This window comes from Brassica napus, chromosome C2, assembly GCF_020379485.1.
Source record: "Brassica napus cultivar Da-Ae chromosome C2, Da-Ae, whole genome shotgun sequence".
Lineage (NCBI taxonomy): Eukaryota > Viridiplantae > Streptophyta > Magnoliopsida > Brassicales > Brassicaceae > Brassica > Brassica napus.
Genome location: NC_063445.1, coordinates 1,275,629 through 1,303,420, shown reverse-complemented (window position 1 = coordinate 1,303,420; position 27,792 = coordinate 1,275,629). Strand labels below are relative to the sequence as shown.

General features: G+C 34.9%; 6 protein-coding genes, 2 non-coding genes and 4 pseudogenes across 9 annotated transcripts; 9 read left to right on the top strand and 3 right to left on the bottom strand.

Moving 5' to 3' along the window:
• Nucleotides 1-2,174: 2,174 nt before the first annotated feature.
• LOC106380526 (porphobilinogen deaminase, chloroplastic-like) lies at nucleotides 2,175-4,535 on the top strand. Its single transcript, XM_048746728.1, has 5 exons — nucleotides 2,175-2,552; nucleotides 3,197-3,602; nucleotides 3,683-3,889; nucleotides 3,962-4,139; nucleotides 4,223-4,535. Exons 1-5 carry the CDS (start codon nucleotides 2,314-2,316, stop codon nucleotides 4,333-4,335), a joined length of 1,143 nt encoding a protein of 380 aa, XP_048602685.1. The 5' UTR covers nucleotides 2,175-2,313; the 3' UTR covers nucleotides 4,336-4,535.
• On the bottom strand, nucleotides 4,463-7,067 carry LOC106380525 (annotated as a pseudogene).
• Nucleotides 7,068-7,150: 83 nt separating this feature from the next.
• TRNAA-AGC lies at nucleotides 7,151-7,223 on the top strand. The gene has a single exon. It is a non-coding gene; the product is annotated as a tRNA-Ala (tRNA).
• Nucleotides 7,224-8,552: 1,329 nt separating this feature from the next.
• LOC111198392 (protein Dr1 homolog) lies at nucleotides 8,553-9,539 on the bottom strand. The gene is made up of 4 exons (XM_013863430.3): nucleotides 9,439-9,539; nucleotides 9,275-9,364; nucleotides 9,015-9,178; nucleotides 8,553-8,915 (listed from the first exon to the last, which is right to left on the bottom strand). The coding sequence occupies exons 1-4, from the start codon at nucleotides 9,482-9,484 to the stop codon at nucleotides 8,739-8,741; spliced, it is 477 nt and encodes a 158-aa protein (XP_013718884.3). The 5' UTR covers nucleotides 9,485-9,539; the 3' UTR covers nucleotides 8,553-8,738.
• Nucleotides 9,540-11,552: 2,013 nt separating this feature from the next.
• Nucleotides 11,553-13,376, top strand: LOC106380523 (H/ACA ribonucleoprotein complex subunit 2-like protein). Its single transcript, XM_048746727.1, has 4 exons — nucleotides 11,553-11,753; nucleotides 11,823-11,892; nucleotides 12,907-13,012; nucleotides 13,098-13,376. The coding sequence occupies exons 1-4, from the start codon at nucleotides 11,624-11,626 to the stop codon at nucleotides 13,257-13,259; spliced, it is 468 nt and encodes a 155-aa protein (XP_048602684.1). The 5' UTR covers nucleotides 11,553-11,623; the 3' UTR covers nucleotides 13,260-13,376.
• LOC125582835 lies at nucleotides 11,976-12,078 on the top strand (annotated as a pseudogene).
• On the top strand, nucleotides 12,192-12,297 carry LOC125582834 (annotated as a pseudogene).
• On the top strand, nucleotides 12,447-12,558 carry LOC125582833. The gene has a single exon (XR_007320280.1). It is a non-coding gene; the product is annotated as a small nucleolar RNA snoR100 (small nucleolar RNA).
• On the top strand, nucleotides 12,682-12,791 carry LOC125582832 (annotated as a pseudogene).
• Nucleotides 13,377-14,039: 663 nt separating the features above from the next.
• On the top strand, nucleotides 14,040-16,383 carry LOC111204082 (serine/threonine-protein kinase 16-like). Its single transcript, XM_022698285.2, has 6 exons — nucleotides 14,040-14,363; nucleotides 14,876-15,018; nucleotides 15,119-15,262; nucleotides 15,460-15,645; nucleotides 15,762-15,886; nucleotides 15,962-16,383. The coding sequence occupies exons 1-6, from the start codon at nucleotides 14,162-14,164 to the stop codon at nucleotides 16,188-16,190; spliced, it is 1,029 nt and encodes a 342-aa protein (XP_022554006.1). The 5' UTR covers nucleotides 14,040-14,161; the 3' UTR covers nucleotides 16,191-16,383.
• A 1,797-nt stretch (nucleotides 16,384-18,180) lies between these two features.
• On the top strand, nucleotides 18,181-20,263 carry LOC106422704 (protein SUPPRESSOR OF PHYTOCHROME B 5-like). The gene has a single exon (XM_013863483.3). It carries the CDS (start codon nucleotides 19,737-19,739, stop codon nucleotides 20,142-20,144), a length of 408 nt encoding a protein of 135 aa, XP_013718937.1. The 5' UTR covers nucleotides 18,181-19,736; the 3' UTR covers nucleotides 20,145-20,263.
• A 3,041-nt stretch (nucleotides 20,264-23,304) lies between these two features.
• Nucleotides 23,305-26,028, bottom strand: LOC106380521 (syntaxin-132). Of its 2 annotated transcripts, XM_013820287.3 has the most exons (13): nucleotides 25,794-26,027; nucleotides 25,405-25,503; nucleotides 25,270-25,326; nucleotides 25,126-25,174; nucleotides 24,743-24,831; nucleotides 24,588-24,661; nucleotides 24,466-24,508; nucleotides 24,312-24,372; nucleotides 24,196-24,221; nucleotides 24,033-24,110; nucleotides 23,880-23,960; nucleotides 23,705-23,770; nucleotides 23,305-23,632 (listed from the first exon to the last, which is right to left on the bottom strand). In XM_013820287.3, exons 1-13 carry the CDS (start codon nucleotides 25,809-25,811, stop codon nucleotides 23,462-23,464), a joined length of 912 nt encoding a protein of 303 aa, XP_013675741.2. In that variant the 5' UTR covers nucleotides 25,812-26,027; the 3' UTR covers nucleotides 23,305-23,461. The 2 variants fall into 2 exon arrangements, with proteins under 2 accessions (XP_013675741.2, XP_048602683.1); XM_048746726.1 differs by having other exon boundaries at nucleotides 24,196-24,372; nucleotides 25,794-26,028.
• Nucleotides 26,029-27,792: the final 1,764 nt, after the last annotated feature.

The following is a 27,792-nucleotide window of genomic DNA, read 5'->3' as shown; positions in this document are numbered from 1 at the left end:
CTTAAATCATAAATTTTCTTGTGATTATTTGATTTTTGAAGTTTAGTCTAACTATTTTTTTTAATCTCTTCTTTTTGGTAATATGATTATGCATTTTTAATTTAGTCTGTATGTTTTGTTTGTTAATAGATTACTTCTTATGAATTGGATTATGCTATCAGCTGGAAATTTAAAGCAGATAAACATTACATACCTGTTAGAGGTTCTAATTGCATAATTCATGTTATCGAAAAACTTACCAAACATATCATAACTTCTTAATTTTGAATAAATAAAAAGTACATTTTTCTACATGTATAATATTGTCTTCCGTAATCGAAACTAACAAAGATAATCATCTACTAATGTTATATATAAAATTGAACATGTTCTAGTTCTAGTTAATATATCTATCGTGATTTAAATTGTTATAATTTTTGGTTGTATGTTTTTCTATTTAGACAGATTTTTAATGTAATTGAAAATTGGAATGGAAGATTTGGAGAGAAATGGGATGCACAATACTTGTTCAAAGGTGTCCCACAAAATTGTTTAACATGTTTTACAAAATGAAAATATCTTTAATGATAATATCTTCTACGTTGTTTAGTTTCAAAATAGATGTGATATAAGTGTTTTCCAGATCTTGAAACTTCATTGGTTGTGATTACCCAGGACATATTTTAGTCAAACTAGACTTGATGCCTTAAACATTCAGCGGCATGATTAACATGTCTGAAGAACTGAGTAAAACGGGGTGTACAACCCCAACCTTTGTGCTTATAAACTACATAAGTAATCTAGGTTTGGCATTGCGCTGGGTTAAATGCAGCACTTTTAAATTGTGGATACTACATGAAGCTGCTCATGCATCTCCTCACTGAACACTCCTGATAATCTCTACCGACAATTTCCACCATTGCTCTAGTAAGGCTATATTTTGAAGGGCTGTCCCCAAATGAAAGAATTATCTTTAGTTTCAAAGAAACATTTATTTTTACTAGAGAGAGATATGTCTTCGTAGTATACTACAATTTGGTAGATGGTACATATATGAGATACGCGCTCCCGTTTCCCCTCAGCAATACCGTCAGCATCATCTGGAATTATTCAGACAACATTTAGATCATCTGATCAGAGTAACTCCTCTTCTCCTCTTGATGAATCACAACCAATCATATATTTTTTATTTAAATTTTTATACATTTTGGTTATATATGTTTCTATTTAGACAGATTTTAAATGTAACTGAAAAATAGGATTGAAGATTTGGAGAAAAATGGGATGCACAATCCTTGTTCAAAGATGTCCCACTAAACTCTTTAATATGTTTTACGATGAAAATGGAATGGTCATGTAAATTTCATTGAATAGAAAAAGGGCATATGTGATGTAGTTGTTTTCCAAATCTTGAACCCCATTGGTTGTGATTATCATAATATCCGATAAGAAATTTCATTCGTCCTTTTATTTTATTGACTTTAGATTTTTTTAAACATTTTAAAGTTTCTCCATTACAACCCAACGTTTCTTCAAAATTTGGAGGGACATACCAAATTTTCATTTTATTTCTATTATGTTTATATTTGATGAGATGACAAATTCAGAAAGAAAAAAACATTTTCTTATCTTCTCTTATAGAAAACTCTGGATTGTGTAAATCTCTGAAATGATTGTAAGAAGATGATGAAATGGTTGATGCCATTTTTTTAGAGTTTGGATAAGTTCCAAACACCAAGGTGATCATGGCTATGATGCCATTTTGGATAATGAATATGAGATTTCTATTACAGTAATTTAACATTTTTTATTAGAGTTAATCTTCGAAAATTTGCTATAAACATATACTTTACAAAATGAATTTTTAAGATAACAATACCGCCCAATTTTTAAATGACAAAAAATATTAATTTTTATTTTTTAATAACAAAAAAAATTATTGACTTCGTAGAAATGAATTTAAGAACTCCAGAATTTTTACAATTTTTAAATGTTGATACGAAGTCACTTTATCTTCGGTCCACCGACCATCACGACCCGGTCCGCTCAGAGGAATTTGGTTTAGGATCGCACGCTTAGCTAAGGCCCATTAGATACTAACGAGGAGGCCCAATAAGGTTGAGTCCACGAGATAGAAAAATGGACGGTGGAAAAGGCATTATAACACGAAACTCAGTTATGGGTTACCGTAGGTGATTAATATCGACCTATCCTATCCAAAAAAATCATCAAAGAGATCTCTATCAACCTCCATTTGAAGCTCTGATCTCTTTCTTTTTTCCCTCTAAATCTCTCCTAACAGATTCCAACTCTCACTCTGCTCTGTCGGAATCCATGGACATCGCTTCTTCATCTCTCTGTCAAGCTCACAAGATCTCTCTCACGCGTTGTCAACCTTCTTCCCCGGTCAACTCCTGCTCCCTCACCTTTACCGGATTCTCGCTTCCGCAGATCAGCGCTCCTTGTCTAGCTAAATGTCGTCGAAAAGGCACCTCTTCAGGCTTTGTAAGAGCTTGTGTTGCTGTTGAACAGAAAACTCGAAATGCTATCATCAGAATTGGCACAAGGGGAAGGTAAAGTCTCTCTCTTTCTTGCTTCTCGTGTGATCACTAGTCTCTTAAGAGTATATGAGTGCTTGAATGCTAATGGGTTTGCCTTAGTTTCCTTAGTTCTGATTCAAAGTGTCGACTTTTACCAGTCCTCTGTTTATATGAGTGCTTGAATGCTACTGGGTTTGCCTTGGTTTCATGATTCAAAGTCTCGATTTTTATCAGTCCTCTGTTTATATGAGTGCTTGAATACTAATGGGTTTGCTTTGCTTTGGTTTCCTTAGTTCTGATTCAAAGTCTCCATTTTTACCAGTCCTCTGTTTTGTATGAGTGCTCATATGCTAATGGGTTTGCTTTGGTTTCCTTAGTTCTGATTCAAAGTTTCGATTTTTACCAGTCCTCTGTTTATATGAGTGCTTGAATGCTAATGGGTTTACTTTGGTTTCCTTAGTCCTGATTCAAAGTCTCCATTTTTATCAGTCCTCTGTTTGGATCCTCTTCCTGGTTTTAAGTGAGTTATAGTGGACAGTGTCATGGTTGAATGTTTTAGTTGTAATTTATCTGGCTAGAAATGAGATATGTTACTTTGGTTTGAGTGAGTTTTAGGGGACAATGATTTAGTGTAATTAATCTGGCTAGAAATGTGATATGTTACTTTGGTAGGACAGTCCTCTAGCACTTGCTCAAGCATACGAGACACGAGCCAAGCTCCAGGCAATACACCCTGAACTCACTGAAGACGGAGCCATCCACATCGAGATCATCAAAACCACCGGTGACAAGATTCTCTCCCAGCCGCTTGCTGACATTGGTGGGAAAGGGCTTTTCACCAAAGAAATAGACGAGGCCTTGATCAACGGCCATATCGACATAGCAGTCCATTCCATGAAAGATGTCCCCACTTATCTCCCCGAGAAAACGGTTTTGCCTTGTAACCTTGTGCGTGAGGATGTCAGAGACGCTTTTATTTGTCTCACTGCTGCCTCTTTAGCTGATCTTCCAGCTGGTAGCGTTGTGGGAACTGCTTCTCTCAGGAGAAAGTCGCAGATACTCCACAAGTATCCTTCATTAGCTGTAAGTTTTCACCATCTTGTATCAGAGCATAGAGGCTGCCACTTCGTATATACTGAATCAGGTGTTTCTTGCCTCTGCAGGTTGAGGAAAACTTTAGAGGTAATGTGCAGACGAGGCTATCTAAGCTTCAAGGAGGAAAAGTACATGCAACTCTATTAGCACTAGCTGGTCTTAAGAGACTGAGCATGACAGAGAACGTTGCATCTGTACTATCTTTAGATGAAATGCTTCCAGCTGTTGCTCAAGGAGCAATTGGAATTGCCTGCAGAACTGATGATGATAAAATGGTATAAAGAACATTCCTCTGAGCTAAACTGAAGTTTTCTTCTTAATCTGATGATGTTTACTTTCATGTGTAGGCAAGTTACTTAGCCTCATTGAACCATGAGGAAACAAGACTAGCGGTTGCATGCGAGAGAGCGTTTCTTGAAACGCTGGATGGCTCATGTCGTACACCTATTGCTGGATATGCTGCCAAGGACGAAGAAGGCAACTGCTTTTTCAGAGGATTGGTTGCATCTCCTGACGGTACTCGAGGTATGAAAGCATCCCTACATATCTATCTATGTGACGGTCCACCTATCATTCATTTCTTATGTATTCCATCTTTGTGGTGACAGTTCTTGAGACGTCAAGAAAAGGTCCTTACGTGTTTGAGGACATGGTGAAGATGGGAAAAGACGCTGGGCAAGAACTGCTTTCCCGTGCTGGTCCAGGCTTCTTCAGCAACTAAGCCAGTTAAAGAAGAGGAAGAAGGGCTGTGACATGGACAGAGAGACTAGGCTAGAGGAGTTTTCCAACATCATAGATCCCTTTTCTTCTTCTTCCTAAATCTGTTAGTAACTTTTTTGATTTGAGAGAGAAAGGTAACCTTCTTGTTTTGATTGTTTTTTTGTATGCTCATTATAATTAAAAAAAGTATTACATTCACCATCACAACTTCAGATGTTCTATACTCTCTTTACTTCTATTTACTCCGCACTAAGGCCTAAACACAGCTTCTTCTACTTTTGATTTGTATAGTTTCAACAAAAAGAATGTGACAATTAAATAAAAGAGAAACTGACCATTTTACTTTAGTCCATAGCCGTTTTGTTTCTCCTCCCTGTTAAAGGCTTAGGCAACCCATCAAAGATTGAGCTTGTAATAGCAGCAGGTGTAGAAGTCGACCATAGAGACAGTGACGATGAACCGTTATTGCTGTTACCGTCTGGATCTTGTAAACTCGATGCACTTGAAGATTTTCTTACACTGGCAAAGCTGTCTGAAACTGGAGCATCCATCAAGTTCATTGGTACTGGATTGAAACTACAAGTCTCAGACTCTGCTGATGATAGACTAGTTCTACTCGAGGCTTTTGATCTCAAAGCTAAACCTTTCCCTCCTACTGATGATAAGAACCCGCCGTTGCTGCTGCTAGTGTTCTCTTCTTTCAACATAAGCTCTGGAGTCCGGGATGTAAAGTCGGCTTCGGACTTTTGTCGCCTTCTCATAAACTTATTGGAACTCGGTTCTTGAGATGATTGGTTGAACTCTTCGAGAAGTGCATTGACTAAGCTTCTGGACTTCCTGTGGTGGTTTAAGGGAGTGTTTGTGGATGGGAAAGGTCTGAGGTATTGACTATCACCGTTGCTTTCTTTCTTGTAAGTACCCATCTCTAAGCTTCCTCCTACAGAAACTGTTCTGATTGGTGGTTTTAGCGCGTAGTAGCCTTTCTTCTTTGAAGATTTCAACCTCAGAGACTGGAATGAGTCAAACGCGTCGCTGTTGGTATCGTTTTGTGGTTCCAGTTCGTGGCATGAACATCCCTCTCTGTAAATAAAGATTCCAAATATTAGAACCAAGAGGATCACTTTGATAATGAACATGCAGCAGCTTCAGTCCAACACAACCAGTTCAAAAAATAAAGCTTGGGTAATGTAAACTACTCTGCAATAACAAGACCATGTCTATAATTTTCATTTTCAGCCGGCCTGAGATTTTGGGTAAAATTTCAATAAAAATTTGGAGACTTATGTCTATGTATTTTTTGGGAGCTTTTTTATAAATTTGGAGACTTATGTCTATGTATTTTTTTCTTAAAATTTGGGAGTTTTAAGCGAACGTTTCATCCGGCTTTGTGAAAGACCGGCACCTCTTATATCAAAGCTGTAACTTGGTGCAAGGTAAAGATGTGGTTAAGTACCCACCCATGGTGTAAGGAGCCGATAGATCAACAAGGAGAAGGAGGATGTCTTCCAGGTAAAGGGATCCGGAGAGACTTGAGAGCAAACATTTGAAGATCAGTAACAAGCCCATTCATCTTCTTAACATCTCCAACCTGAAAGCAGAGCATTTTAACAACAAACATAAAAAAGAAATTCAAAATGTTCGAAAATAAAAAATAACAAGCCCATTCATCTTTTTCACATCTCCAACGTGAAAGCAGAGCATTTTAACAACAAACACACAAAAAAAAAAACAGAACATCAAAAAGCATAACATGGAGACGCGGTCCTCACGTGTTCTTAATCATACATCAAAAACATCAAAAAAAACAGAACATAAAAAAAAACAGAACATCAAATAACACTTTAATTCCTCACGTGTTCTTCATCATGCCTCAATCTAAATAAAAAATGGCTTTTTTACCAGTACAATTAAAAGTTAATTTCTACCTTTTTGTCTCTAATTAAAATAACGCAATATTAAGTCAAAACATATAATTTTTATTTTTAACCTCAACGCCGTATTTGATGGCAACGCCGGCGAGAGTATCGAACTTGGAGACGCGGTGCTCGATGTAGCCACGGTCAGGGGAGCTGGAACGCGGAGGAGAAGAAGAAGTCGGAGACGGGATGCGAAGGATGTTCGAACTAGAAGGATCAAAGAAGGAGCCTCCACCGTAACCATTTTTATCGTCGCGGAATTTTCCGTTGGTGTATTCAGGAGGAGTGCCGTTGCGATTAGAAAGCCTTCTCTCTCGACGATCCATAAACATAGTAATCTAATCTCTCTAGCTATCCGAAACTAGATTTGATCACAATTCAAACATCAGCTTGTGGAAACAAAAAATCGAACGGTGAGGAAAATGACGAAACTCGTGGACTAGAGATTATTGGTTTTCATTCTATTTTCAAAGTCATGTAAACCACTGTTTTTATAGTAACAAATGTTTATAATAAAGTGTTGGAAAAGAATAATAAGATTATCAACAGTGTGAGTCTGATTCGGTCAATGCCAAATTATCTGCATTGATCCCACCACTGGATAAAATAGCTGGTTCTAAAGTCAAAAATCGGGTCTGTATGTTTGACAAAATAAAGCATGTATAATGTCGGCCAAGGAGGGAGGGAGAGTTAATCAAATCCATTCTTCTTTGCCTAACCAAAATTAAACCAACTATTAAATAAACCACAATCCATTAGGAACCTGTATAAGGTTTCTTGAGTTAATGGTACGGTTCGGTTGGATGTTGAGAACGATGAGAACCATGCCAAATGGCAAATAGAGTGTTGAACTGTGTAGCTCACAAGCATTAAAAATTTTCGATGGTAGTCTTTGTCAACGGGGATGTAGCTCAGATGGTAGAGCGCTCGCTTAGCATGCGAGAGGTACGGGGATCGATACCCCGCATCTCCATTCTTTTTAACGATTTTGAGAGTTGATTCAGGCTACTTTTTGAGGGAAAAGTGCCAATTTCGACCAAAACTATTTCAGTCGTGCCAAATACGACCCGAACAATTGATCAGTGCCAAATACGACCTCAACTCAATTATAATTCAAAAAAACTACCCGAACTTCTTAAAACGTGCCTAAATCTACATTGACTCTAACAGAAGTTAGTCAACCGTTAACAAGATAAAACGACGTCGTTTGATATACGAGGAAAAGTGCCAATTTCGACCCCAACACTCTGAATCGTGCCAAATAAGACCCGAACAAATGGTCAGTGCCAAAAACGACCTCAACTCAATTATAATTTAAAAAAAAATTATCCAATTTTTTTCTAAAACGTGTCTAAATCTACATTAACTCTAACAGAAGTTAATCAACTTTTAACAAAGATAAGACGATGTTGTTTTGATATATGTATTTTTTTTAAAAAATATGTTCATTTCGGGATTCAAATCCGTGCTGGGATACCCTTTTAAAGGGGCACACTAACAACTAGACTAAAATAATTTTTTGAAATATTATTACAAATTGAAATTCTCCATTATATAAACTACTATTCTTGTTCATCTTATCCAATTTAAAAAGTTACTTTTATCTAGTTGTTAGTGTGCCCATTTAAAAGGGTATCCCAGCACGGATTTGAATCCCGAAATGAACATATTTAAAAAAAAAATACATATATCAAAACAACATCGTCTTATCTTTGTTAAAAGTTGATTAACTTCTGTTAGAGTTAATGTAGATTTAGACACGTTTTAGAAAAAAATTGGATAATTTTTTTTAAAATTATAATTGAGTTGAGGTCGTTTTTGGCACTGACCATTTGTTCGGGTCTTATTTGGCACGATTGAGAGTGTTAGGGTCGAAATTGGCACTTTTCCTCGTATATCAAACGACGTCGTTTTATCTTGTTAACGGTTGACTAACTTCTGTTAGAGTCAATGTAGATTTAGGCACGTTTTAAGAAGTTCGGGTAGTTTTTTTGAATTATAATTGAGTTGAGGTCGTATTTGGCACTGATCAATTGTTCGGGTCGTATTTGGCACGACTGAAATAGTTTGGGTCGAAATTGACACTTTTCCCACTTTTTGAGGCCTAATTAGAATAATGGACAGAAAAAAAAATTTTGATTGGGGTTTTCACGTATTATTTTCGCTTCAAATTCTATCAACATATGTAGTATCACATCAGATTAGATGCCCAACATTGAAATCGAGATGTGGCATTTAGAACAATAAAGTTATAATAAACATATAGACTAGGGAGCTAGGATCTGGAAACGACAGTTGCAAAGAAACAAGACAATGCTTACTAATTACATCTGAATCAATCACCCAAGCGATTTTAGATTTTTAAAAAAAAACACAAATCTAAGGTTAAAATGTAAAGAGCTTATCAACACCAAGAAGACGAATCTTTGCACTTTACAGAGAAATGCTACGGAAAAAAAAATGTTAAAGAAGTATTCCCCCTTCTTGATTAGTTTTGTAGATTTGACTGTTGGGTATCTAGTTGCTGCTCTGGTTGCGGAACAGAAACACCACCTCCATTCATTCTAGCTCGAGCTTCTGCAAACATTCTCTGCTGTTCCGTTGCTGCTTCCTCTTCAGTCATCTCTGCTCCTGTGTTCATCTTCACACTCCTCTGTGAATCTTGCTGCACAATTTGCAAAAACGCAGGAACACCAGTTACTTGCCTCTTTAATTTTATGGTCTGGAACTTAAAAGTAATGAGCGTGATAGATCATCATCTAACCATGGTTTCGTATTTATGTTGCTCATAAGCAGAGTAGACTTCTTCAACGTACTCCCCAAATCCAAGAACCTGAAGCGCTTTGAGTACATGCTCAGGCGCGATCGTTCGTTTATCCTCTTTGTTACATACTTCATTAGACTCTGACGATATAAGGTTTATAAACTCTGCCATAAACACATTGACCAACAACATTTCTAATGATCAGCTACATTACACCTAATGACAAAGAGAAAAAATCAAAAGAGTGATCATCTTATTACCGACACAGCACTCGATGAGAAGATCCTGAGCATCTCTAGCAACGCGAACATCTGCTGGTAACATCTCCTTAATAATTTTAGTCATTGTAGCTGAGAAACATCACAAGAGAACATAACATATTGTTTAGCATTCAATTCAATCCTTGAAATTAACAAACGTTTACCTTTAGGAAGCGAAGCATCTTCCTTAGATTTTCCAACTAGATCCATCGTTTTTATCTCTCTACAGAATCGCAATTTAAAAACGATAATAAAACTTAACGGTAGATTACTTGTTCCATGAATAACACTAGATAGAAGATTGTATTATTAATTGGGCTTTTTACTGAACTTTACTTATTTAGTAGGCCCACGCTGATCCAAAACAAAGTCAACAGTCAGCACTACCACAAAACACAAACTAAGTAATGATTGTCCTGTTATATTTTTATAATGTGATCCGTGATGTAACCAGCTGAGAGTGAGGCGATATGTGCGCCAATAGGCTAATTAAAAAATAAAAATCAAATGACTGATTCAAACTTCATTACTCTGTTCCCTACTTTATGTTTTCTCTGTGTGGTTTGATAGATTTGTACTTGTACTCCAAATCTCAGATTCCTCTTTGTCCCAGTTTACCTGCAGATGCATGTGCTTTACGTTATTGTTGTTTTTTTGTTTTTTTTTTTTGCGTTTTTTTTGATTGGTGGAGGCAGTGAACATCCAGCTACTACTACTACTTATGGTGCCTGTTGATTTTTTTTTTGTAGATCTGAGATTTATTGCTTGCTTGCTCCAAATCGGGAAACTAGTTTTCCTTTTTGCTTTTCTTTTTCTAATTCAATTTAATTAAAAGAGTGAAAGTCGCTGGAGGCAGCGGTTCATCGATCTCTTCCTGTGGATTTTTTTTTTGGTTGTTTGTTGTTGTTGGAAAGAGATTAAAAGCATGAACAGATCGATAAACCTCTGCATCCAGCGGTTGCCTCTTCACTAGTCAATCACTTTTGAATCCTTGTTTTTGAGTTCATAGGATCATAGATACATTGAATACTGTTTCTGGTAATAGTCTGTTTAGTTTCCCATTATTTTTGTTTGTTTGCTAACTGAGGATACATATATGTTTTTAGTTGACTGATATGCCTTTTGCTTTCACTTACTACTACCATGGATCAAGAGTTTGCTAAAATAACAAAAAGCAAACTTAGGATTCTTTCGGGAGGGAAGAATCTTGGTATTACTTATGCTGATTCATCTTGTAGGTTCCTTTCTTGGTCTGACTCTGACCGAACAACGGTCCTATGATATTGTTTTCTGTTTTGGTTCCATGTATAAAAAAGTGTGCATGGATTCTCCACTTCAGCTCTTTTAGCGCATACAATATTTTCTTGTAGCTTTGTTCCTTTTCCAACCTGACGGTGTTATTATGCATGATCCAATCTATTTGTTTCATAAAGTGATGAATGCTTTTTATTTCATCATTACTTCATAAAATATTGTGAACCCTTGTTTATGGCATCTATATCTTAGTTTCTCTCCTATTTGGTTGATCTTTTTTCTTCTAGTGAATCAAATTGCAGTGATCAGAATGCCCATTTGAAGCCATGGCAGTAAGTTCTTGTTGATGAAGCGTAGCTACTGTTGAGAGCTGATTTGGTGTAAAAAATGTTCATCAGCAAGAATCAAATTCACTCTGAAAAGTGTTAGTGGCGCCAGGCTTCTGAGGTGGTTCTTTTATAGTAAATAGGTTTCTACCTTGTAAACAGAAGAGGTGGGGGAGAATGGTGTTCTCTTTTTCTGATTTCTGCTATCTTGTTTTGCATCTTCATAAGATTTGTACATTATTATTAATGTGACTTGTGTGAAAATTCAATTCTACTAAAGAATGTTTGTTAGTCAAACGTTTAATGTTATGCAATTTTCATATTCATCTCACTTACTTACCAATCAAATAGATGTATCACTAGACTAAAAATTGGATGGAAGTATGAACCATTTTGTAAAGGATGAGTGAAAAACTACTATTCCCTCTCATCTACATTTCATCCTACCTTTTATTCCTCTAAATAGTTGCATACCAGAAAAAAAAAAAGAATGAAAAAAGTCAAATGTAACGGAATTACATGTGATATTTCTAAATACTGTCAACTTTAGGGAGTGAAATGTAAAAGATAGAAAAGATACAAACATTCTGTATCAAGGCCCAATAATCAGCCCATATAATTTAATCAACATACACTTTACTTTTCAAGCCCATGTGAATTTAGGGTTTTCCAATAATTTTGTTTTCTTCTACTCATCTATAAAACCCTTAAACCCTACTTGTTTCCGCCACTCTTTACTCATTTCATATTGCTTGTTATAGCTAAAAACATGGGAAGCGATACAGAAGCAGAGAAGTCGATCCAAAAGGAGAAGAAGAAGGTCATCTCCCTCGCTCCCATAGCTAAACCTCTCGCCGGAAAGAAGCTCCAGAAGAGGACTTTCAAACTCATTCAAAAAGGTACCAATCCGAATCCAACTTCTACTGTTAGCTTTGTCTGATGTTTATTGTTCTGTTCACTGTCAACAGCTGCTGGTAAGAAATGCTTGAAGAGAGGCGTTAAGGAAGTGGTGAAGAGCATCAGACGTGGCCAGAAAGGGTTAGTATTCATTTTTAAATGTAATCTCTTGCGTGTTGAATGCGTCATGATAATGTTATAGTGTGATCCGTGTACAACTAAGCCGATGTAGCATGGTACTGTATACGAAAAGTGATTTATTGATCGACATGTCTGCCATCTCTGAGTTTAATATATGATTAGACGGCCTGGTTTAGATCCACATTACATATCTCTGTCTTGTTTATTTGTTAGTACAATGCTGTCTGAAAATGTACTGTAATTGAATATGTTATAATGTCTAATCCGTGTATAATTAAGCCGATGCTCTGGATTATAAATAATGAATGTAGCATGGTACTGTACACGAAAAGTGAACTATGGATCGACATGTCTGCCATCTCTGATTTAATATATGATTAGACGGCCTGGTTTAGATCCACATTTTTATCATTAATTGAAAACTATGGTTGATTTCTATTAGTATATCTGTTTAATTTTGCGTATGGTTGTGTGTTTACGTTGAAGTGTTTGAAAAATGTATGGTTTGTCTTTATATGATTCGTGTACAATTAAGCCGATGCTCTGGATGAACTAGATGAAGGTAGCATGGTACTGTGCACGTAAACTGAGCTTTGCTGCGGATTGACATGTCTGCCCTCTCTGAGTTTTTTCTTTGATTAGAGGGCCTGGTTGATATCCACACTCGTTTGTTTTTGCTTGTGATTTATGTTTGGCAATTTGGTTTTTGTGTTCTTGATGATCATTGGCTTGTTCTTTATGTTTATGTGTGATCCGTGTACAATTAAGCCGATGCTCTGGATTAAAATATAATGAATGTAGCATGGTACTGTACACGGAAACTGAATCATGGTGTTTGAAATGTCTGTGCCCTCTCTGAAAACTTCTTTGATTTGCGGGCCTGGTTTAAACCAACATTCTCTTGTATGTTTAGGTTCTTTGATGCATCTTTTTGTACCTATGATTTGTGTTGTTGTACCAATAGATTGTTGTTCCTCTGGTTTGTGTTGTAATGGATTGTTGTTCTTTGTGCAGAATATGTGTTATAGCTGGAAACATTTCTCCCATTGATGTTATCACCCATGTTCCAATCTTGTGTGAGGAAGCTGGCATTCCTTACGTCTACGTACCATCTAAAGAAGTAAGTTTAATGTTCTTCCTTAAACTGTAGATTCTATAGTCTTATGGCTTTTGTCTCAGGTCTAAGTATGTTTTGTGCAATGCAGGATCTTGCCCAAGCCGGTGCCACTAAACGACCAACTTGCTGTGTTTTGGTCATGCTTAAACCGGCTAAAGGAGAGCTAAGTGCAGAAGATCTCCAAAAGTTGAAGTCAGACTACGAACAAGTCGCTGACGATGTTAAAGAGCTTTCAACTTCTGTAATTTGATTGATTAGGAACTAGTATCAAAGAACATGTGTTTGTGTTTGTGTCTGTGGTTTTGTTGCTTAATGAATATGATGAGATATTAAAGCCTGGGATAATAATTCTATATTCTAGTCGCCAGCTGCCAAAACATCCATAAAGAAACAGTATTAAGGCCCAAAGATAATACTTATTCTATTTGCTAGGTGCAAAAACATCAAAAAGAAACTGTGTTAAGGCCCAATCAGTATTGTTAAAACCAGACCGATCCTATAGTTGATCAGGATTTGATCATGAACCGTCTTATAGCCGGATTAAATCTAATAATTAGTTTGACCATAAACTGATTACGTTAGATTAGATTTCAGAGTTATTAAACTGATAAAAACCATTAAAACTATCAAAAATCTCTAAATTATGCATATAAACATAAAACTAGTTTATATTTATAAATTTTTATGTTTTAAATTCATTTATATTTTAATTATTAAATCTACACACTAAAAATATATTAAACTAGATTATTAAACCAGATTAGATCCGATCGAACCATATTAAACCGTGACTCAAAAATTATCCGGTTCAGAACTTTCGGTCCGGTTTTAAAAACACTGATTGTAAGGCAATTACGATCACAATTTATGGATCGGGTTTTTGTAAATCGTTGACTAAAAATTAATGTATTTGATCGGTTTAACGGTTGAACCTATTAATCTTATCAAACCATTCCTCTCGAGATTAGTGGTTTTTAACCGAACCAATTAGCTAAACTGCAACTAATTAATTATTCAATTAATAAATTGAGTGAAAACTGCTCGTATAAGCTGACATGAACGCTTCACCTCCAAAACTCGAGATCTGGAGAATGCGAATCTGAAGGATCCTCCGAATTGTGTAAATCTTCACCAGATCCAAACGAATCAAGTATGGGCTGTTCGTTTTCGGGATTGAACGCGCTTTACGACTCCGGCGGAGGCGACGTGTGGATCAATGAGAACCGTTTCAGGATCGTGAGGCAGCTCGGCGAAGGCGGCTTCGCGTTCGTGTTTCTGGTTAAGGAGATCGTCGCCGACGCTTCGTCCGGTGGCGGTTTGGCGTCGAAAGTCAAGGATCCAGCTCATCTCTCCGGTTAGTACTGCTACTGATCATTTCTCTCTGGATCGTGATTGATGATTTGATATTCCTTTATCTGCGTTGTTATATCGATTGGATCTGATAGAGATCGTTCGTGTCAGCTAGAGATTGTTATAGGAATCAAATTGAATCAATGTAGAGATCGTATGTGCTTGGTTTAGGCTCGGAATCGTTGGATCTTGTTTCGATCTTGTGTATAGTGAGATCCGTGGTGCATTTGAGATTATGCAGTTGATTATAGATGATAGGCATTACAGTGAATCCACTTTCATATAGATTTGACTCGGAATCGTTGAATCTGATTTCGATCTTGTGTAAGTTGTTTGATCCGTGGTGAATCTGAGATTCTGCAGTTGAATTTGGATGATTTGCGAAACAGAGTGATCACAGTGAATCCATTTTCATATAATTTGGATTTGAATCTTTTGATTCTTGAGATTGGTTTGTCATTTGTTCATTTGTTCATGACTAAGGTTTATTTTTCCTATATGTGATTTTCATTGTAGATGATGGAACTTATGCGATGAAGAAAGTTCTAATTCAGAACAAGGAGCAGCTGGAACTTGTGCGGGAGGAGATTCGTGTTTCGTCCTTGTTCAGCCACCCTAATCTGCTTCCTCTCCTTGACCATGCCATTATTCCTGTTAAGGTGGATAAGCTCTGCTCTGGAACTTGGTTGAATAACTTTCTTTGTAGTTTTCTTGTGCGAAGTCTAGTTAAGAAAAGTGTGTTGCTTTTGATCTGTTTAGGGCGGTCAAGAGGGAGCTGGGAAACACGAGGCCTTCTTGCTATTTCCAGTTCACCTGGATGGAACCTTGCTGGATAATTCCACAGCGATGAAGGCTAAAAAGGAAACTTTCTCAACAACTGATGTCTTGCAAATATTTCGTCAGGTATCAACCGCTCTTTTTAAATCCATATTTAGTTTTTGTTACCTAGCTTGTTAGTTTCTAAACTATCTATTACGTTATGCTGTTGTAGTATATATTTAGAACCATGTGATTGATTGTGTGACTAGAAGTATAAGATTTATTGAATGATTAGTCGTGAATTGCAAGTGTTTTGATTACCTAGAGCTATTCCACTGCAGCTTTGTGATGGACTCAAACACATGCACTCTCTGGAGCCACCATATGCTCACAACGATGTCAAACCTGGAAACGTGCTGTTAACGCGTAGAAAAGGACAGACTCCTCTTGCCATTTTGATGGACTTTGGGAGTGCTCGTCCAGCACGGAAGCAAATCCGCTCCCGTCAAGAGGCCTTACAGTTACAGGTCCCTATCTATATCCATCCCTTATTCATACTACTACTCTGTATTGTTTATATATATTCCATGTCTTATTAATCATGAACTTGGGAATATGCTTCATGTTCTCTCGACTTTAATAGGAATGGACAGCTGAACATTCTTCAGCACCGTTCAGAGCTCCCGAGCTCTGGGATTGCCCAAGCCATGCTGATATTGATGAGAGAACAGACATATGGTCACTAGGCTGCACACTATACGCAATAATGTACAATACGATTATCATCCCTCTTACACTAAATAAGAGTTTTTGTTTTGGATATTCATTTTGTGGTTTTTGCAGGTACGGTGTCTCTCCGTTTGAATATGTACTTGAAGAATCTGATGGAAGTCTTCAGCTCGCAATCGTGAACGCTAAGATCAAATGGCCAAAGGCTGGACCAAAGGCTTCTTATCCTGAAGCTCTTCACCAGTTCGTGACTTGGATGCTGCAACCTCAGGCTGCGGTTCGACCTCGCATTGACGATATCATCATCCACGTTGACAAATTGATCGCAAAGTTCACCAAATGATTCATCACACTCCGGTGGTATAATCTAAAGAGTTAAAAAAAAAAGGATTTAATATACATTGCTTTTTCTTTTTATTTATATGTTTAGCTATTTTGAAAGATCCTATATTAGATACATATTAAAATACATTAAATTTTTCGTTTGTTCTATTTGTAAGACTTCATTTTAAAATAATGTTATTTTATCAGACAGATTTCTTAATATGTTTTAATATTAAAGACATGACTTTTTTTTTCTTCTGTCGTGAATCAATGTCACACCGTATTCTTGTTATCCAACGAAACTGTTAACTGATTAAGAGAAAGGTCTTGTTACATTGTGTAATTTTTTTTTTTGACAAACATTGTGTAATTATATGTACTTTTTAATTGTTAATATTAATTTCTAAAAATCGTTACCACTTTGTTTAGGTACAAATCATTTCCCCATATATTTTTATGCATTAGTCTCAAGATTCTCAACCAGTGCAAGGAGAACACACAAGTTGATGTTCTTTTTACAAAACTAACAACTTGATCGGTTGATCTTTGGTTGTCATATAATGCATGTATGTATAAATAATATAAAGTGTGTAGGCCATCGTGCATTTTAAGATATGCATAAAGGATTGTTCACTAGGTACAGTGGTACGCATAAATGCATAGCCGTAGATACTGATAACATGTTGTTGAAAGAGTTATTCCATTTAAAAAAATGTAATACATATTTCCTTATATATGAATATATATTGAGAAAATATATCATTGTATGACCTTTTTACTTTTACAGATTTGAGTCACTTCAAAGAAACAAAAGAAATAAAAAACGTAAGTCAATTTTCAGGAAGATAAATGTCTAATCGCTATTTATTTTAAACGTAACTTCTGTCTTCTGTAACTCTTAAAGTGAAAAGATCTACAGTTCCCCAGTTCCCCACAACCAAAATCATGATCATACACTTATACCTACACCTCTCTATAGTTCCATTTTCAGAAACTTTAAATATCCAACCAACAAAACAAAATCGCATCTAATATCAGTGACAAAACTATAAAGAAATTCAGACATTTAGGTTTAGCTATAACATTATTCAGAATATTTTCAGCGTTCACCAATACAATAACATTGATCGTTTTATAAAATACGTATGCGACGACATAATTTATATAGTAACTACACAAATTTCTTATGATTATAATAACTATATGAACGTCTTAACATTTACACCCAAAAAAAAACTATGAACGATTTTTTTTTGTTAGTAATAACAATTAACAGGAGCGTTGTAAAAGCTGTTTTAAGTTTTAACATTCCGCAACTCAGTTGAAAGAAAAATTACACAATTATTTAGCAATATTAGTACCTCTTGTAAACTCCAATGATCATTTTATTCCTATTAAATATCATTTTGAAGTAATATAGTAATATTTGTAAAGTTATAGTCATATATTTAATTGACCTTGTATCCTCTTTTTCTTTTATCAAATCTGATTAAGACCATAATTCTTCAACATCACAACATGATCATGAACTGAAATTAGAGTGATGGCCTGTAAGGCTGCAATCCTAAATATGCATGTGAAGAAGTAATGGAATTAAATAAATCCTGATATAGGTAAATTTCTGCATGTTATATTAATTTGCTGTTGTGACAAAGCAAGCGAAAGATGTTTGAACTTTTTGAGGAAGAGAAAGGACTTTAACATCAGTAAATTAAAGAAGGACAGAACAGCGCAAGTCACAAGGATAGTATAATCTTTATTACTCTTTATTTAATGTATACATTACACATTTTCCAATATTTTTCTCACCAGATTATAATTATTCTTTTATTAACTTTAAATTATATTTTTTCTTCCCCAACCATATTGATTCAATTCGTGATTGCAAAAATGGAAACATAATAAAAAAAAGCTTGGAAACATTCTTTCCTTACACTTCCCTTCGTTATAAGTGTTGCCTCTACACTTTCATGTTAAAATATAGAATAGCATTGATTAGTATTCGTACATTGTATGTGTACATACTATGCTCTCGTTTTGTATATGATCGCAAATCATTGATGTAAATCTTCCACTCCTTATTTACAGTACACTTTTTTGTGTGTAGAAAGAATATGCATTTAACTTTGTCGACAAAAATAAATGAATTAATTATCATTATAAACTCTATATTACATCATATTTTCTATATGTGAAAGGCTAATTTGCAGTATTACAAACTCAATGACACCTAAAATTACCTTGTTTATAAGATATGACGTTTAGAGTTATTGCATTAATTAAAAAGATACCACTACCTCTGCGAGATAAGAGACTTCACTTTCTCTCCTTCACGGCTTCTAGCTGGAGTCTTGCTGTTCTCATCAACTCTCTCCATTTATGGCCCTCTCTATCTATCTATCTCTCTCATATTTTGTTTTCTTAATTCAATTCTTGCTGAGGTTTTCTTATCAAAGGGTGTCTTGGTGTTCAAATTCTTATTAAAGCTTTAATTCTACCAGAGTACACATGGATGACAAGAGCCACGATTATAAAAATATATGGTAATTTAGCTAGCTTGAGTAAAATAGTTTTTGATTAGTTGAATCATGGTTTTCACTTCTCTTATATCCATGACCTAATCAATATTGGGTCATGGCTATATATAAAAATACCGGTCAATATTCACTGGTTGCTTTTCCATGGTTAGAGATAAAATAGTTTTTGATTAGGTGAGTCATGGTAATTACATATAAAATTACCGATCCATATGCACCAAATTTAGATTGAGTAAAATAGTTTTTTGAGAATTTAGTTAGCTTGAGTAAAATATTTTAGGTTTTATATCTAGACTAACCCATGTATTTAGCAATATTTCGAAACTATATATGGGTTGATTTGTGTTTGATAATTAAAAGTATGGTACACCAAATTTTTTTTTGTGTCTTCAAGCTTTAATTTTATTATTAAATGTTAAAAAAATTATACATTGAAAATTAATTATTGGATGTGTATGTTTCATGTTTGTCTTGTATTATTTAATTTGTGTATATAAAATTTAGGTTATGAGCTGTTATTTGGTCAGAAAGAAGATGAGAGATAAATAGCAATGCTCAGGTGTTGTAAATACATCCTCTTGTCCATCTCTATCCTTCCACCCAACTCAATGAACTCATCCTCTTATCTATAAAAGTCAGCCTCTAATTATCTTCTAATTTCCCCAAAAATAATCAAATAATTTTCATTTTTCTCTATTTCTTGGAAGAATATTCCCCTTTTCCAATTTTTTTTTCTTCAAGAAACTCCTTATCTTGTCTTTTATCATCAAATGCACATACATACACTTCACACATACACGCTATATGTATACGCACTTACATTTATGTATATATATATAGAGAGAGAGAGACACAAACACACATACTTGCTTGTTAGATTGTTTATACTTAATATCTCACCTTCTCGTGGTTTCTCTCTCGCTTTTAGGGTTTTTACTTTCTAGTGGGTCTCTTTTGTCGGGTCTCTTTGTTGCTTCTTCTGGTTCACTTCTATATAGACCACTAAAAAGAGTTGTAATTGTATACAAATGGAGTCTGGAAAGAGCTTTGGAACCGAAGACGTTTCTCGCAGCTGTGAATCTGGATGGACAATGTATTTAGCCTCACATTCTCATGATCCTGATGACGACTGTTACTATGAAGATGGTGATGACGAGGATAGCGATGGTGGTGAGTCAATGGACTCTGATGCATCTTCTGGTCCCATGGAAGCGACATCAACTCTCAAACTTCCTCAAGATACTGAGGAGCAAAACTCAATAAAGAAAAAGAAGAAGGCTAATGAAGAGATGGTTTTGGTGGAGACTAGGGTTCACAACAACAATCATGATGACGATGCTTATGATAATGATGATGTTTATAATCACGATGATGGTAATGATAGCTACAGTGCAGTTCATAGCTACGTTGGTGCAGTTAGACAAGGGTTTGTTTGAATTTATTGACTTTATGTTATTTAATTTATGTTCCAATGTTTTCATTTTACATGATCAAATGCTATGTCCTTTGTTTACGTTTTTGTTTTAATGATGGAAAAGTATCTTCTTCCTGATGATTTGCTAATTATCCACTATAAGTAGCCTATTTAGTTGATACTCTAGAGAAGTGTTAAACAATTTACAACGAAAACATAGTACTAACACAGTGATGAAGGTGACGATGATAGTGGCTATATATGGTGATAATGATGATGATAGCTTGGGTCTTTTGCGATGTACATCAATGCATGATTCTTTATGGTCACCATATATAGCTAGCTAGTACCCCATTATGGAAATACATATATGCCATCTTACTATATATTTGTCTCTATTCTCTCTCTATATATTAATTTTTGTACTAGCTAGTCACTAAAAATATATGCATAACATTTTATGATAACAATTTTTTCCCCACCAAAATGGTGTTGATGTTGCTAAGCACAGAAGTAAAGTATTTATAAGATGTAATTAGCTAAATATTTTAGCATGTTTTGTTTACTACATCATCGCATGCCTTTTTTTTGTAACAATCATAGCATGCCATTCGTGAGCAAAATTTAACAATCTATAAACAAAAATTACGCTTCATATAAATTATAACATATAAATTTAATTTTTATCTAGTTTATAACGAACAACTCAATGCATCGATATACAGTGAACTAAAACCGATCGACGAGTTATTTAAATTCAAAACTAAAACATTTTAATATTAAAATCTAGTTAGATTTTTATATCGGGATTTCATAAACCAAACCAATGTATATTCCATTGATATTCATCATAGTTGAATGAATTCTAAGATCTCCACCGGTACAAGAATTATGATCATTAATTAGAATAATATAAAAAGTAACGTTGCATAGATTTCGTTTGTGGCTATAGCCACATACAACACACACGTGAACACAGAGTGAGTTGTATACAATAGAGAGATTGAGACATAAAACTAGAACCCATCATCTTTGGTTGTATCTTTGGTAGAGACAGGGAAACATGTTTTGTGATCATAGGGGACATATCTTCTGCACGTGTATGTCTCTGCAATTCTTTTTTTTTTGTCATTTTCTCCCTAATTTTTTTTTTTTTTGACATTTGTTCACATGCACCCTCGTGCTGTAAGTTACACAACTACAAATTGATAGTTTGATACTTGTCAAATCAATTCTGAAACCTTTCCAAAGTAATTTGTTTCCCAGCTTTCATTCGATTTAGTTAGGATTTGTTCCGGGGAATGTTTAGAATGTTTAGAAAAAGTATATGGGTTCCACATAAAAGGGTTTCTAATTCAGTTTAGTAGGGTTAAAAGTGAAAGTCTCACCTACTCAACAGTCAACATACGTATATAAAATACTATTATATAGATATGGTTTTGAAACAAACGATTATAGGTCATGGACTTGAGATATGTTCTACTTCTATGTAAAAGCAAGCCTCCTAAGGCCTATACCATCACCACATGGCTCAGACGCAATACAGGATAAAACATAAACAACTAAGAAATTTCTTTGACTCAATCAACATCGAATATTATTCAATATTCAAAAGACAACTCATATATGGAGGGTTTACATAACCAAACCATGAGTACTACTTGTTCTTCTCTGGCTCTTCCTTTGCTCATACAGTCATAAATCTGCATCATCCGTAGGCAACTCGTAAAGACAAACAATGCATGTCCTCGTTCTGAGCCACATACATGTGTTTAGGCAGTGGCTTTGTGTGAGAAGGTGGCATCTGACCCCAATAACTTTTCAAAATTTAATGTAAAACATTGAATAAGTTAAACATGCCCCCATTGTTTGTAGCAAAAATATTTTCATTGAACAATTTTACTTATGCCCCCAACAAAAAATTTCTATGCATCCGCCCCTGAGTTTAGGTGGTGACATGTAAAAAATAAACAAAATGAATTTGTAATACATGTTCCAAATTTGAAAAGAATATAAAATGTAAACGCAAGGGAACAAAAATACACTTTTAAAACCCAGTGAAGAGCAAAAGTCAGTCGATGATGAGGGAATAATGGTCATTTAAAGTTGGTATTTTCAGATTAACGTTGGAGAAAAAAGTTCAGATTTTGTTTTTAAAAAATCTTTTCCCTTTTGTCTATCTCTCTGCTCAAAGTGTGGTGTAGAAGACTAACAACTTTTTGTTCTCTTGTGTTTCTTCATATTTCTCCTTTTTTTATCATACGATCTTCAGATGTTAATAGCTTCATCTCGCTGTCTCCACTAGATCAAACTTGCAGACAGACAAGCTGCTCGTGAGAAGACTCAATGGGAAGCAAAGACATTAGGAGAAAGAGAAACCAAGCTTGAAGATAATCTAGATTCTCTTCAAGGAGACATCTCTTCGTTTACACGAGTATTTAAAACTCTGGCGAAACAGAATCCAAGAAACTAGACAGGGATGATTATGATGCAACAACCCCATATGAGTTTGACCAGCTTCCATATCTAGTAAGTCAACACACAACTACAATCATCTTTCTTTTTTTTTTTCCCTTTCTTTTGTTGGTCATATCATATCTAAAGTTGTTGCAATTACATTAAAACTAGGATGATGTAGATGAAACCGAACTGAGGAGATTGGAAGACGCAAGGTTAGCTTATGTTGCAGCTGTGAGTAACGCAAAGGAAAGACAAGATGAGGAGTCTCTAGCCATGGCTGCTAAAGCTAGAGCCTACTTGCAATCACTAGCCTTTAGATACTAATAATCATCTTCAGTTACTTTCATTGTATGTATATTTGTACCATGGACAAATTGGAGAAAGTAACGGTTCTAACCGAAATAACTTTTTAAAAATCCGATTCACATGATTCAAATCGGTTTAATTCATTCTAAATTCGGTTAAATCGTTTTAAATTAATCTAAATCTGTTAAATTGCGTAATAATGTAATACAAATCAACAAATTTGTTTGTTTTTGTTTTGTATAAAATAATTCACTAAAACAATTTTATAATTAACCAAAAAACTAATATATCTTTATATAAATGTAAAATATAAAACGATTTTTTGAACACTGGTTTCTAAAAGTCAAGAATGTGTTTCTCATTAACCAAATAACATTGCCTCCGAGATCCTCTCCTTCATGAAATTGAACAAGTAATAGAGTAAAATTGGTTTTGTTTGTTCCAATTAAAAAAAAAAGAATATAGAATTTTCATTTTTCTCATATCTTGGTAAAACACACACATTTCACAAACACTCATTCAATGAAAAGCCGTATACATAATAACGTAGTGATGGTTATTTCTGTTTTCCTCTTAAGCGTTCTTGTTTTGCCAAGGCTTGAGAACACCAACAACGATCACTGCCACAACAATGAGTAGGATGATGATTGCGATACACATCCACTTTCTTGAGCTCTTCTGTAAGCTCTTCGCTCTTACAAGAGCTGTGTTCCCTGATTGCACGTGATCTACAGCATTTGACACCTAAACCAACAGATACTCATCATCAGTTACCATTTACAACGCCTTCACGTTGAAGAGTGTGTACTCACTTACCTGAGATTCAATGTTGTCAAGCATTTCTCCTTGCGCATCAACCAAAACTGCCATGTCCATGAATATCTGCAACAACAAAAGGGAATATGCTTTTAATTTGACTAATGGATTGCATCAAAACTCAGCTCAAAGGTGTTTCATCTTAGTGTAAGAGAATAATGAAGTCAAAACATACTTGTTGTAAGTCGAGAAGTTTCTTTTCCAAGTCTCTGACAGCGTCATGACGTTCTTGAATCTCCGCCAAGGTGTCCATTACCTGAGAGAGAGAAAAAAAAAATTGCATGTTCAAGATATTGGATTGTTTATAACATGAAAAGAAGGATCAGACCTGTCCTCTTCCTTGCTCCTGAATCGCTTTCTGGAAGATTTGTTCGCTGTTTCCAGTTTCAATCAACTCATCAATAGTCTGGAACATCAAGAAACAGCAAAGGAGTGAGGTTTTGTTCAAGCTTCTGAAGACTACAATAAAACTCAGACTATAGTTTACTTACATCTTCATCTGCTCGCTGTCCAGTTACTAATGCAAAGAAACACACAGAAACAATAAGAAGAAGTAAAAGGAATAAATAAATAAAGCAAAATCTTATAACATCAATAGCATACAGACCTGTAAAAATACGCCTGTCAACAACCTCGCGATACTCTTGTTGGATGTTCTCTCTTAGAACCTATAACAACAAGTCAGAATATTAATTTGAGGAATTAACAGTTTTAAATATAATCTTGAAAAAGTTATTTTTTTTTCTTTCTTCATAACTCACCTGAAACTCAGCCATCTTGTCTTTAAACTTCTTCTTTAAGGAACTGTTGCACAAGAAGAAAGATCATCAAAGTCATACCAACTTTAAATACTAATGACTGAGATAACAACAAGAATACTTACAGTGTGGTCGATGTTCTTGATCGATCCACACCAGATCCTTTCCCACACCCAGGTTTTTGTCTATTTGCCAAGTTCTACAACATTTTGAATAAAGACTAAATTAACAAATGCAAAGTTAAAAGGATAAAAGACTAAAGAGGCAGTGACTCTACTACCTCTTTGTCTAGCTCCTCGAGTTTCCCCTTTATGAAACGAGCAATACTTCCGACTTCATCAACGTCCTTTTCCATTTTCTTCTTTATTGCTGTTCATTACATATGGATGGCAAACCATTAACACTAAAAGTCTCAAGTCGTCAAATAAAACAAGAAGCGTGGCTGCTTGAAGTTCATATCCTCTCTCATCTAAGAATGGTTAGTTCATCTAATGCTTTATTCATAGTTCCAGTGGAGTACATGCTTAAGCTAAAGTTCATTATATCCACTGCTAATGCAAGCTACTACCCCCTAATGATCATTGAAACTTATTTGCTTCTATCACTAAATCCCAAAACATACCAATAATTAATTCAGGAAGAAGATGAATGAACAAAACTTACCCTTCATGGCAGGAGCTTTAGTCACAGCCTTGGACTCCTCATGAGCAGCCTATAGGTTTTAAAACAGTAATGCAACAGAATAATAAATCTTTGGTAAAGGGAAAGCCAACAAGCATTAATTACTATGTAATTGGTTTAAAATACCTGAAGTTTCTTGAGAAGCTTATTAAGCTTTTCATATTGTTTGTCAATGTCTTGAACCTAACAAGACAAAGGAAGAAAACGCTTAGGCAGAGTAAGTTGGTTTAGAGTAAATGTATATCACTTGAGTAAAAATACCTTTTTGAAGAACTCGTCTAAACCTTGATCACCTCCTTGTTCACCTAGCTCGACATCACTTTGTCTAGAAGATTCGCCCCGTGGAAGCTCAAACGAACCCTACAAGATAAAAAAAAAAAAAAAATCCACAACTTAAACTCAATAATCGATTAGCTTATACCCTTTAAGTCTCAGATGATAAAAAAGCAGAAAAGACTAAACCTTAAGATCAAATAATCAGAAAAGACTAAAACTTTAGCTTATCATCATAGGATCATTACATTATGATTCATTACATGATCAATTTCAATTGCAGAACATAAGAAAGTGTCTTAATTTTTGAAAAATCAGCATCTACAATAGATAATCAACATCCCAATTCAAACTCAACAAAACCCTAAAAATCTCACCTTCAGAAGATCGTTCATCGTATGGTGTTGGGAGACCAAAGCTTGGTTTCGGTTTATTCCAAGAACGAAGGAGAAGACGACTTCGATTAAGCCAAAGGCAAGTGTCGATCTTCGAGGGACAAGCGAGAGAGAGACTTAGTGAGACAGGAATCGAGAGAGGAGGGACGGATCTGGCTCAATGTAAGGAGGAGTTTAGTTGTAATAATATGTAATCTTAGGGATTTTAATTTCCTTTTTCCAGATTTATCGGTTAATGTATTAATAACCGGAATTAAACCGGGGATTGGTGACTTTAACCGGTTCGGTTTGGTGGGAAAAGACGGATGTTTCCGACATGCCATCCATGTCCTAGCTAAAGACAACTCTGATAGGTGACTTGCCTGAAAAAATACTGTTAAAACAAAATATATTCTTTGCTGTTAATTTATTAATGTCTGATTAGTTGCTGTCTTTTTCTAATTAATTATTCGTTGGTCAATTACATCCTATCATAAATAAATTGTTCAGCATGCTTCTTTGTTTTTCCCGATCTCTTACTTTTTCTTTTGTCAACTCCCGATTTCTTACTAAAATAAAAAAAGAACATAAATCAATAGGACAATGTGGCTGCATGCATTTTATGCATATTGTATCACTGGTTTTTCAGCTACAAAATATAGGGACAGAGTTCTTTTCATAAACTATAGGGACAGAGTAGGAAGTTACAACTTAAAAGTAGTTATTGTAAAATTTGATTTTGATTATATATATGTTCCAAAAACTGTTTTGAATTTGATTTTGATATTTGAATTTAAAAAAATGCTTTGAGAAGAAGAAAAGTTAGCAGCAATAACAGGAAGGACAAGATAGGTTGGGGATAAAGGAAGAGAGAGACGAAGAATTTGCATGCATAAGCTAAGTGGTCAATTATGTGAAAATGAAACAAAGTGCAACTTATATTTTTTAGGGAAATCTGTTTTTTTAGAGCAAAAAAAAGGTAACTATGTCCCTTTAGACTAATCTGTACTACTTTATGTCCTATTAGACTAATTTTTTCGAAAATGGCAGTAATGCCCTTAAAATTGTAATTTTTTTAAAAAGATAAATAATGAGTTCAACAAGCGGGATCGATCGATCCAGCTTTACAAGTTACAGTGGATCGATCGATCCCGATAATTATTCAGAACAAAAAAACGCGAAATATATACTGATCGACCTGGTCCATTTCACTCGATCGGCGAAGGTCGATTCTTTACAGATCGACCGATCCACTAAGGATAGATCGATCGATCCCGTGCCCAGGAAAGAATCCCAAATCGATTTTTTTGGTTTTGTATGATTATATCCGGGTTGATTCCCACTTGATTTGAACCGACTAAGCATGATTTCAACTCTTTAAACTCGATTTCTCTGGGACGAAATCCTTAATTTCCCATTCACGAACAAAGGGGGAGAAAATCAAATTCTCACCCAAACTCGATTTGTCGTTTTTTTTTTGTTCTTTTTCGTTATTTTTTTTTTTTTTAAAAAAAATCGATTTTTAAAAAAAATATAAAAGTGAATATTCTCAAATATTTTGTTTCCATATTTTTAGGAACTGATTTCTTATCCGTAGAATACAACTAATATGTAGAAATCAATTTCTACAGTTTTGTAGAATTATAGTAATTTTTAGAATTTGATTTCTACATGTTTTAGATTTATAGTAAATCTGTAGAAGTCGGTTTCTACATGTTTTAGAATTAGATTAATGTGTAGATTTTGATTTCTAAGAACTTTAGAATGGTAGGTTAAGCGCGGAATGTGTATTCTACATATTTGTAGAATACTCCTATTTACGTAGATCACGTATTCTAAACATTGTAGATTCAATGAAAAAAGTAGATTTCGTTTTCTACTTCGTAGAATGTCATTTCTACTTTTTTTAGAACATAATCTGAAATTTATAATTTTAACTTTTTTATAACTGGAAAATATACCATTAAGTTCATATAGGTATTTTAACAAATGTTACTATTTT

Coding starts and splice junctions, on each gene's coding strand:
- LOC111198392 (XM_013863430.3), bottom strand. CDS start 9,484: ATGGATCTAGTTGGAAAATCTAAGGAAGATGCTTCGCTTCCTAAAG. Junction 9,365..9,438: donor AGATGCTTCGCTTCCTAAAG/GTAAACGTTTGT, acceptor GATGTTTCTCAG/CTACAATGACTAAAATTATT. Junction 8,916..9,014: donor AACATAAATACGAAACCATG/GTTAGATGATGA, acceptor CAAATTGTGCAG/CAAGATTCACAGAGGAGTGT.
- LOC106380526 (XM_048746728.1), top strand. CDS start 2,314: ATGGACATCGCTTCTTCATCTCTCTGTCAAGCTCACAAGATCTCTCTC. Junction 2,553..3,196: donor AGAATTGGCACAAGGGGAAG/GTAAAGTCTCTC, acceptor TTGGTAGGACAG/TCCTCTAGCACTTGCTCAAG. Junction 3,890..3,961: donor GAACTGATGATGATAAAATG/GTATAAAGAACA, acceptor TTTCATGTGTAG/GCAAGTTACTTAGCCTCATT.
- LOC106380523 (XM_048746727.1), top strand. CDS start 11,624: ATGGGAAGCGATACAGAAGCAGAGAAGTCGATCCAAAAGGAGAAGAAG. Junction 11,893..12,906: donor ATCAGACGTGGCCAGAAAGG/GTTAGTATTCAT, acceptor TTCTTTGTGCAG/AATATGTGTTATAGCTGGAA. Junction 13,013..13,097: donor TCTACGTACCATCTAAAGAA/GTAAGTTTAATG, acceptor TGTGCAATGCAG/GATCTTGCCCAAGCCGGTGC.
- LOC106380521 (XM_048746726.1), bottom strand. Junction 25,175..25,269: donor AGCTTCTCAAGAAACTTCAG/GTATTTTAAACC, acceptor TAAAACCTATAG/GCTGCTCATGAGGAGTCCAA. Junction 24,111..24,195: donor GACAGCGAGCAGATGAAGAT/GTAAGTAAACTA, acceptor TTGATGTTCCAG/ACTATTGATGAGTTGATTGA.
- LOC111204082 (XM_022698285.2), top strand. CDS start 14,162: ATGGGCTGTTCGTTTTCGGGATTGAACGCGCTTTACGACTCCGGCGGA. Junction 14,364..14,875: donor GGATCCAGCTCATCTCTCCG/GTTAGTACTGCT, acceptor TTTTCATTGTAG/ATGATGGAACTTATGCGATG. Junction 15,887..15,961: donor TGCACACTATACGCAATAAT/GTACAATACGAT, acceptor TGGTTTTTGCAG/GTACGGTGTCTCTCCGTTTG.
- LOC106422704 (XM_013863483.3), top strand. CDS start 19,737: ATGGAGTCTGGAAAGAGCTTTGGAACCGAAGACGTTTCTCGCAGCTGT.